At 39.4% G+C, this 10,985-nt stretch overlaps 1 protein-coding gene across 1 annotated transcript; it reads left to right on the plus strand.

Annotated features, from left to right (window-relative positions):
* Nucleotides 1–3,567: 3,567 nt before the first annotated feature.
* Nucleotides 3,568–10,601, plus strand: bmp2 (bone morphogenetic protein 2). The gene is made up of 3 exons (XM_005805630.2): nucleotides 3,568–3,963; nucleotides 4,744–5,111; nucleotides 7,919–10,601. Exons 2-3 carry the CDS (start codon nucleotides 4,757–4,759, stop codon nucleotides 8,812–8,814), a joined length of 1,251 nt encoding a protein of 416 aa, XP_005805687.1. The 5' UTR covers nucleotides 3,568–3,963; nucleotides 4,744–4,756; the 3' UTR covers nucleotides 8,815–10,601.
* Nucleotides 10,602–10,985: the final 384 nt, after the last annotated feature.

Here is a 10,985-nt window from a genome sequence, read left to right on the forward strand (position 1 = left end):
CACGCTGATGTACTAATGTTTTCTAAATTCTAAGGCTGTATATATTTATCAAGATTAAATTAGACTACATGTGCAATAAGGGGATGTCTGTTTGGAGTTGGATGCACTGGAATTGATTTTGGCATATCAGAATATACAGGGTTGAATACAAACGCAGACAGAATCTGAAATGGCATACAAATACTTTTTAAAGCAACTACAATTGATCTTACATGTGGGAAAACACTTTCAATTATGTTTTTCAGTAAAAGTAATGTTTCTAATCATATCAGTACTCAACCAGTTTCTGGAAATATTGCTAAAAATGTTTGTAAACAATTGTACAATTAACCAGGTATGTCCCACAGACATGTCTGTCCCAGTGTCTGAGTTTTCTGCCAAAGCTCTAAAAGGCTATTTACAAATATCAGTAACAACACATACTTCTTCTGTTGGTGGTGAGTTAATACTGTCTGGTTGAGTCATAATCTATCCCCTTAAAAATCCCCATATTCCCCCAAACAAGTCGTTCATTTATAACTCTGATAGCGTATCTGTACCTGCCCTCTCTGGCCACAAGAGTTTCACTCTGTCATGTTGTCTTTTCAATCAGCATGTAATTGGATCAGCAGCAGGAAAGTGATAAGTGTGATGTATCTGACTGAAAACAATGATTTATTACAGTATCAGGACCGCATGATCTTCTCAACCACTCTGAACATATCCTTCAGAACATTCCTCAGTGCCACCCTGACACAAGCTGTGCCAAATAAAACACACACACACAAATATTATAGAGATGTCTGTGCTCTCTGAACCATCTCATGTTCACATGGTCATTCATTAAAACCACACACACACACGAACAAACAGAGAAAATATGGGAGAGAGCATCAGATAAATCCCTCTCTTTCTAATCCTCTCACTTCTGTAATTAAAGATGCTCACAGCTTGCTGTGTGAGGGCTTATCCTTCAATCTAAAGTATCTAAATGCCGTGCAGCTTTTACCTAGGCTTGGGTTTAGAGCACTAGGTTCACCAAGTGGTGTTTTGGCAACAGCACAGACCCAGCTATCACTGCCAACAGATTAACAAGACAATGAGGTCGATCTTTATGAATGAATTAGCTGTGGTTGAATTCAGTTGAATAGAAAAGATAGTTATGTATATTTTATTCTAAATAAAAAAATTTTTAACAGTGATAAAAAGAAGACAAACTAGAAACAGAGAAACATGTTGAATCATTCTATAATAGTACTGAGAAAAAAAGCACAATGAACAGCTTGTAACGGCACGCACCCAAGAACCTCTCTGCATTTTAATTGCCAAGTGGATGATCTGGGATTATCCCTCATATAATCGTATTGTACTGACACAAGACAACGATATCTTGTGATTTATGTGGGATTAAATATGTGGCCATCTTTTGAAGAAAACATAGCCGTATTTCCCATCAGCATCACTTAATGGATGTCACAGGAGGAAATCAATGAAGCCTTTTCTTATGGAGATAAACAGTAATGCTGCTTACTTTAAATAATGATCTTGACCAGAATCACCATAAGCAATAAATATTGTGTATTCCAAGGCATTGTGCTTAAAATATTTGACAAAAATAATTTCCTATTATTCTTGAGGCTTCCTCACTTATAGCTTTTTAAGTTTCATAGTTATGAAACAACCATTAATACAGCAATACTGCTGATTTCTCTTTAGGAACTATAAATAGTAATTTTCTATACTTTCTCAATAAATGTAAAATCAATTGTGCTAACAATAGGATGTGAAATAAAGCAGTTATGCTTCAAAAAACAGCATGAAGATGTGATCCTCTGTCTGAATTACTAAAAGTCTACATATATGGTAAAATGATATAGCTAATGAAAGAAAGGTATCTAAACAAAAAAAAACTTCACAGCTCATTGACCTACTTAAAGAACTGATTGTAACTCACTTATAACCTCTCTTGTCTACCATGTCACAAGATAGAGTTAATATACAAGATCTATTCAAAAATAAATATCAGCAGTGTCTACTTTGATTTTTAGGGGGGGGGGTAACACTATAATTTACTGTTGTGGTAACACTGTTAAAACATTGGTTCATTCATTGTAACTATAAAGGAGATTTCAGCAGCCACTCGATCATGAATGACTGTTAAATACTACCAAAGGAGACGTCACACTGTGTGTGGGAGCGAGAACAGTCAGTGAAACACAGCTCAGCAATTAAACAGAATTGAATAAATATTCATAAACAAAATGGATTTGATGTGCTGGGCTATTTTTTGCAACTTTTGTTTACATTTAGCATGTAATTTTTGTTTGGTTTTTTGCAATTAGCCTAACTATCATTAGTAATCAGACAGGTCGAGTGTAAATAAGGGTGATTCAAGTCTTTTCTGAGCATCTCTAATATTAATTGATTACAGTTGACACACTTTCCTTAACGTGTTTATTGACTTTTAGAACTAAAATGATTATTCATATGAGTAGCACAGTTACATAGTTTAATTTGCTTTATTACCCTTTCTATCTGGGTAAGTTAGGTATAAAATTAGGCAATTCAGGTTTGGACACATGTCTGATGTCAGCTAGACAAAAAAGGAATGAAATAATTAAACCAGGAGCCAGCATGTAAATATTTGCACATGCAAATGGAGTGTAATCAAGAGAAAAGGATGTTACCTGCCGTATCTAAAATCACACATACTACTGGCATTGATGAAAACATGTTAATTTAAAAGAGCAAAAGAAAAGCTTTGATGAGTGCATTCAGTATGTTGATATGCTGTAATTTTTCCTGTAAAATTCCCATTTTTTTGAAAACTTTTCCTTCACTCCTGACTCTGCCCTGAAATAATAAACATATTTGGGTAAGAAATTAGTGAAAGTGAACGAGTATTTTAAAATCATGGATACTCCTTGTGGAGACAGAAAAGATGGGAACATGTCAAAAGTTCTGCTTTTTGGTATATTGGTGCCAGACATAGACTCACAAGACCTTGTTAATTATTAGGTTATTCAAAAAAAAAATCCTAAAGTTGATTGAGTTTTTTTTGTTTGTTTTTTGGCACAGTTTTGAATTCTGGCATAACATGGTTCAATAAAACTGTTATGGCTTTTTTGGGTTTTGCTGTGCCACCTCAAGGTTATTAGTGGCCCCAATTTGGCCAGGATTTACAGAAATCTTTGGAGATACCTATGGCAACTTCTCATTGTGCTTTTATCAGTTCACCAAAGTCCTACAAATAAAGAAAATTACTTTTGGACAATTTATTATATTTCTAAGTGATTAAACTAGAAAACTATACATCTTTAAGATTATGTTGCATATGGCTTTTAAGGAAAAAAAAGGTTATAGATGTTAGAGGGTAAAACTGAATATTTCAAATTACTTTCAGTAACAGTTTTCTGCGGAGTTACTGTTTTTTTCTTTTTCCAACAATGACGTTTCAGTCATGAAAATTACTATAACACTGATGCTCAGTGGGGGTCTCAAAAAAGTAGGTGGGTGCTTGATGTGTGACATCATTATAGGACAAAAAGAGTCGCTGGAGGAAGAGAAGGCACCAATCAATAGAAGCACTGCGGTGCGGCACTCTCCCACTCGCAGCAACAACTTCTAGAGGGCTGACACTTCAGTGCGCTTCTCTCTCCAACTTTCAGCGCCGCTTCACTTTGACTTCAGCGAGCTCTTAGTCTCTCTAAGATGTGCAGACAAGATTCCTTAGACTTTCATCGATTATGCCAACGAGTTTCCACATAGACTTAACATAGACTACCCCCCCCCCCCTCCTCTACGTTTAAAACTGAACAAGACCTAACTCAACTCACAGCTGGTGAGAATATGTGGCAATCGGTGAACGGCATGGGCTGTCTTTGGTCCTCCAAGGATAAACAGCGTGGATTAAACACGAATTAATGTGGAATTTATCGGAGCTCAAAGGTGGAACGACGACCGGACACAGCGCTTTCTCGTCAGGTGAGGAGTAACTGGTGAATTTGTCAAACTACTAAAATAACATTTTCAGAAGTTTTTTTTAATAATTCCTCAAAGAAAATTTATCTTTACAATTTGTACTTTGCTCCCTTTTCTTAGAAAAGTTAGAGGGCGTTTTTTATTGAACAATAAACAGTAAAGGAGCAGATGACAAAAAATGTTAATGTAAAAATTGTGCCGCTCGGATAGTATTTAGTTTTTGAAGTTTTTCACGAGCTTTACCAGGGTACATCTGACTTTTGGTACTCAACGTCAGATCTAACACCTGCAAGCCCCTTGAAGTAACTCTATCCATTATGATTACATGACCGTCAAAAGCCTCTGCAAACAATGCCGACTGACTGTAATGCTGCTGTTGCTGTATTGTAATCTCTTTTCCCTAATACTCCTTGTGATCTTTCGCTCTGCACGTTTTTTCTTTTCTATTCAAATCACATCATCGAACATGGTTTCTTATCTCTGCTATCTGGAGACCGTATGTCTGCAGCCTCCCCCCCACCCCCCTCCCCATCTAAAGTGCTTTGAATTTGGTTTGTCCACGTCTGTCATTAATTTTTCGCCTTGATATTTTTATGAATGAGTTCGTGTTAAGCCCAAACTCCCGGGGCGCAGTACAGCCGGTGGGGTTTGTCTCTGTTCTACATCAAAGTGGGAAAAGGTGTCTCCTATTCAAACTGTATGGAGATCACAAAGTGTTTGGGAAGCCCCAGCATGTCAATACTTCCGTGCCAGTGTGCTGACAGAAACCAACTCTTTCCACAGGGACTGACTGATCATGGTCGCCGTGGTCCGCTCTCTCATGGTACTGCTGCTCGCTCAGGTGTTGCTGGAAGGTGCTGCGGGACTCATCCCCGAGGTCGGCCGGAGGAAGTACAGCGAATCTGGGAAGCAGAGCCCGGAGCGGTCGGAGAGCTTCCTCAACGAGTTCGAGCTTCGGCTTCTCAACATGTTCGGGTTGGGGCGCAGACCCACCCCCAGCAAGCACGCCGTGGTGCCACAATACATGGTGGACCTTTACCACATGCACTCTGCAAACGGAGACCACAGCACTAAACGACCCAAGAGCATGGGCAAGCACGCAGAGAGGGCCGCCAGCAAGGCCAACACGATTAGAAGCTTTCACCATGAAGGTACGTATTACTGACATACCTTCACCTGTCAGCCCTCTCAGACAACCCAAACCCATATTTAAACATGACTCAGTGCGTCAAGCTGAGCTTCAGAGTCTTCGCTGTTTTATGACGGTTTAGTTATTTACGCACGACATGCTTTCAAGTTATTTGTAACTCTTAAGAAGAAAAAAAAACTGTTAAAGTGACTCGATTTATAAACAAGAACCTCACGCACAATTTAACCAGCTCTCTTATATGCAGTGATGCAACGGCAAAGCTAACACGCCTCTAGCAGCTGTCACAGGCTTCACAAACATCAAGGGGCAGCGGTATCCCTGGGGTAATTTGTTTCTTAATAATTGATGGTGTTTGCGTGGGCTGTGAAAACAGTTTTTCCAGACACGCACCACAGGAACGGGATAAAGGGCGGTGTACTTTTTGCGCAGGTGATAGACATCACCCTGTAACTTCAAAAACACCCCGCATTAAAGCAGCACGAACCGGGACAAAGTCATCGTGTCAGACTGAGTCATTTTTAACAAGACTGAAATTATTTGTTTGTAACGGTGGAAAGGAAGGGGTTGCCTCCTTTTTCTTTCCAAATCGGCTCTCTCCGTCTCCCTCTCTCTCTCCGTGATGTGCGCAATTACGCACCTTCCTGTATCACCATAACTGCTCTCTCAGCCTAGGGGACACGTGGTGATTTCTGGAGTGAATTTTTCAGTTTAACTGCATAATAAAAGGGCTGCTAAGATGGGAAAAAAATGGAATAAAGCAATAGTTATGTTGCATTCTTAAAGCACTATTAAAGTCGTTTTTATTTAACTATCTCTTGATGAAATTAAAACAGAAACATTTTTTAGATATTATTACATATTGCTTTGTGTACAGACTTGATGTCAACTAAAGCCTGGAGTAGCTTTGTAGGCACTATTCCACTTCCTATGATCCAAGTAGTTCTTTGTGCAGCACACACATTACTAAGTCCATTGGGGCCCTACACAGAGTCCTCATACAGAGTCCTGTGTTTGACTGGAGAAGTTTCCATCAGGGTGAGTCAGAGGGGTGGTTGAGTGGTTGCTTGGGTGCTCTCCAAAGCCCTAGTGCAATGACACCAAGTGGCTAAACTGACACACTACAAACAATCCTGGCCTGAGCTGCAGGGCTGAGTGACTGCTCCCAGCTGACTTCTGGAAACATCTGCTCTCAGCCAACACACCTTGACACCACTGGCCATTACAAATGAGTTTAGACTGTATTTTCACCATTGCAGCCCCTAGATTTATTTATTTTTTTTGCCTCAACTTTCAGGGCTACATGGTTCCTACTCTTCTCGTGTCACGTCAATGACATTGTCGTGTTTGTTGTGCCATATAATAAGCATGCATGTACAAATGTTAATGCAACTCCTAAAGCAAACATGAGCCATTCACCTCATCTGCTATTTGATATTCATTTCTCTTGGATAATGAGACGCGCTGCTATCAGTTTTCAAAAGTAACCGATTTCCATGCCAAACAGAAAGTTTTCACTATTACAAGGGAAGCGATTGCCAGCAACAGATCTTAAATGAATGACCTGACATTAGCTTTTATCTCCTATTTTGGCACACAGCACAAAAAGAAATTAGGAATGTCGATGCACTCATATCTGCGGTTCACACACTTTTGACAAGCCTAAGCATGTTCACAAAGCAGTCTCAGAGAGATTGAAAATACTGTAGCAGAACCAAACAGAGAAAACAGTGACAAAGGAATAGACGGCAAGAAAAGAGGATTTGGGGGCTAAGAGAACAGAGAGAAAATGGGATTTGGGTGCTGATGAAGGAAAGGAAGAGCCGGATCGAAAACCCGAAGAGAGGGAACGAGACGCAGGGGGTTTTCCCACATCAAATGAGAAGTGATGAGTCTAATTGAGCTCTTTGTGCCTTTGGAGGGAGGTTTAGGATGAGATGGTGGAATTTCCTAAATGCCTCCTTTGAAAAGCTAATAGTTTTAAGGTTTGTGTTTACTTTGCCACACCAAACAGATTAAAATGACGGCCTATACATTTTCTATGATCTTTATAAAGTAAGAGTTCAAAGCAGGGCTGCCTGAAAGAAAATTGCAGCTTTTACTAACACTTCTGTCATTTACCGTATCCCATTGAGGGGAATGCCAGTTAACTTAAGTGTTACTTTCATATGCCTCAGGACTGTTAAGAGTAGATATATAAACGATAGAACAAAGAATTTGCAAGTTTATGGACAATTTGTTTGTAAATTCCTCCCCAGAGCAACAATCATGTAAAAAGTCATAAGGATACTGGCATCTTCAGCTTCTTTTGCATTTTTAAGAATCCTTTTTACATAGACCAATTCATGACTGTCAGTAATCATCTTTGATCATAGTTCATTGCTTACGCAGAAGGAAGTTTTCTACAGTGACCAATTATCTATGCAAATGAGCCGTGTGACGGCTGGCTAACTGATCTGTCTGATCTTATCAGAAAATGTTAGCACACTGCTTTCATTCTTTGACATTTAGCTTGACGATTTCAAAAGCTTGACTTTAATGATTGTTTGACATCTTAATTGCCATTTGTTTGAGTCATACCTGATAGACTGATTCTAATTGCTTAACAGTGGCCCACACCCACACTGTTTAATCGCTTGGTATAGCTTGAATCTACTGATCTAACAATGAGATCTTCATCAGTGTATATGTGGGATGTGAGGAAAATAATTATTTTCATGTCAATCCTTCTTTAATAATAAGTATTTAGTTGTTAATTAAACTTTTGTTTGCACAATCTTACACCATGTCTGACTATGTTGTTTCCTGTAGAATCAATGGAGGCACTGGCCAGCCTGAAAAGCAAAACAACCCAGCAATTCTACTTCAACCTCACGTCTATCCCTAAAGAGGAGCTCATAACCTCTGCAGAGCTCCGCATTTACAGGGATCAGGTCATCGGAGCGGCACCTCCTAAGAACAGCAGCTCTACTAGTGGTGCTCTTGCTGGAGGCCTCCATCGTATCAACATCTACGAGATCTTCAGAGTACCAATAGGCACAGAACCTCTGGTCCGTCTGCTAGACACCAGGCTGGTTCAGGACTCTTTGAGCCGCTGGGAGAGTTTTGACGTGAGTCCTGCTGTATCTGAATGGACTTCGGGGAATGGCCCGAATCATGGCTTCATGGTGGAGGTGCTTCATCCAGAGCAGACAGAGAAGGCTGCAGAGCATTCCCAGAGAAGAAACAGGCACGTCAGGGTGAGCCGGTCCCTGCACCAGGACCAGGACTCATGGCCTCAGGCTCGGCCCCTGCTGGTAACATATGGTCACGACGGTCGTGGGGACTCAGTACTCCATACACGGGGGAAAAGGCAGGCAGCAGTCCGGAAACAACGCAGGAAGCATCAGCAAAAGGCAAGCTGCAAAAGGCATACCTTGTACGTAGATTTCAGCGACGTGCAATGGAACGAGTGGATAGTGGCACCCCCAGGCTACCATGCCTACTACTGCCATGGGGAATGCCCCTTTCCATTACCAGACCACCTTAATGCAACTAATCATGCCATTGTGCAGACACTTGTCAACTCAGTAAACTCAAACATCCCCAGAGCCTGTTGTGTGCCCACCGAACTCAGCCCCATTTCGTTGCTCTACTTGGACGAATATGAGAAGGTGATTCTGAAAAACTACCAGGATATGGTGGTGGAGGGCTGTGGCTGCAGATGAGAAACAGGTTGTGTGGACACAAAGCGTGAGTGAGCAAGAGAGAAAGAGAGAGACAGAAAGACTAAGTGTTTAAGCTCTACTATGGACACCCAGTTTCCCAATGAAGACATTTATTTATATGAAAGAAACAAAATAATAGAGATATTGAGGAAGAAGTGAAAGTATATATGAATATATTTATGTCTACATAAAGTTGGGAAAAATAAATGTTTTAATCAAAGGAATATTCCTTTACTGGTTCTGAAAAAGCATTTCTGTTGTACATTTTGAAATGGGTGCAATACCACATGAAGTATAATGCTCAGATGTTTATTTTGTATTTATTTCTATTATAACCACTTTATTTGTAAATAAATAATGTGTATTTATCATAAAAAAAAACATGCAATTAGTCCAGTTTTGTAAGATCAGCACCAGCTGTGTCTGAGCAGGGGACTATAAGGTGAAGACATAAAGATGGGTTTTAAATCCTAACACTACACTAATTGCAACGAAAGCAATGAAATATTTAGGTAAATGTAATTAGAAACTAAAAGCAAAGATCACTAGCATAAACAGCCGCAGTATAGTGCAGGATCACACGACAATTTACATGCCCACAAATGTAATAGACTCCCATGGGAGGATTATAAAAACAGCCAAGCATGTTTTTATACATTACATGTCACTGCAAAGATTCCTGGGAACAATCTTCCAAGAGCTAGCTCTAGTGTTTATTCTTCTCCAAACCAATATTATCAGAGGAAAAAAAGTGTAACTGCAGCGCTTCTGTGGAAGCTCTGACAGGGTTTATTTACAGTACAATTTGACATTGAAAGACTGCACACTGTGTTGAGACAGGGACAGCAACAAGAACAAATTTCACCAGCATTTTAATTAATTTGGATAAACATACACCTGTACTTGTCTATATGCGGCACACGCTCAGACAAATTGCCACCACAATGTCTGTCTCTCTTCCTTTGACATGTTTAAATCATGAGGTTTTAATTAGTTTAAGCTTTCAAGGAAATGTATTGCTTCCAAAACAACACAACTGAAGCACATAAGGCATAGTAACAGCAAGAGACTCATGTTTTATATGAAGTATCTTACAATATAAATGCTGAAAACTTATAACGGGCATTTGAGCTACATGAAAGAACAAATATACAATCTGAATGAAAGAGAACGGCTCAGAACTGCTCCAAATAACATAGAGGAGATATCTTGTTCTGCCATAACATCACATCAGATAATAAGAGACAAAAGAGAAACCCAAAAGAGTTTTGCGGAGTAAGAATGAGTGCGCTGGCTGCTGTGTTTGCATTAGAAAGGGTTTTGAGGGATCACAGTGCAGCTCAAAATACTTTAAATAGAATGTTTTAATGTGAGTGCACGTTGGGACCATGGAATGTTGGTTTTCAATCTCAGACACATGCATATGCTTGCATGGAAAACCAACATGGTTGTTTTTTCAATCATCTATTCAAGGATTTCCTGGTGGGCTTTTTCTCTTCAAAAACAAATGTGCATTAAACAAAGATATGCTTGTTACTTATGTGGTAAACATACATGAAAACATTAAGAAGCCGTGGTGCTTCATATAAAAGATGCAGAAACTCAAACAAAAAAAAAGTTGCAGTCTATATGAGTTCATGTTTCCTCTGAGTAATCATGCCGATTGAACTACTCCACATTCTGTCACTTAAAAATCATAAGCCTTAATGTAATTTATTTGATGTGACAGACTAACACAGAGTAGTGCATTACTGTGAAGTAGAAGGAAAACGATAGATGGCTTTCAAATGTTTTACAAATAAAGATCTGAAAAGTGTGCTGTGTGTTTATATTTAAAAACTTTGAGCCATTACTTTGTAGAACCACAGTTACGGCAATTAAAGCTGCAAACCTTTGGGGTATGGCCGAACAAATATTAAATATGTATAGATTGTAGTATTTACCCAAACTTCAGTATTAAATACCTCAAGTTCAGTCAGATTAGATGGAGCAAGCTTGTTAACATAGACTCTCATTTGGATTTAGATCTGAACTTTGACTGGACCATTCTAACACACGAATATGCTCTCGTCAAAACATTTCCACTGTATCTGACTGAAAGTTTAGGGTCATTGGAAGATGGAGAGACGGTCACCCATCAGTTGTAAGCAGTTTCCCTGTCTCTGCTAAAG

Source organism: Xiphophorus maculatus, chromosome 15, assembly GCF_002775205.1.
Source record: "Xiphophorus maculatus strain JP 163 A chromosome 15, X_maculatus-5.0-male, whole genome shotgun sequence".
In the NCBI taxonomy this organism is placed as follows: domain Eukaryota; kingdom Metazoa; phylum Chordata; class Actinopteri; order Cyprinodontiformes; family Poeciliidae; genus Xiphophorus; species Xiphophorus maculatus.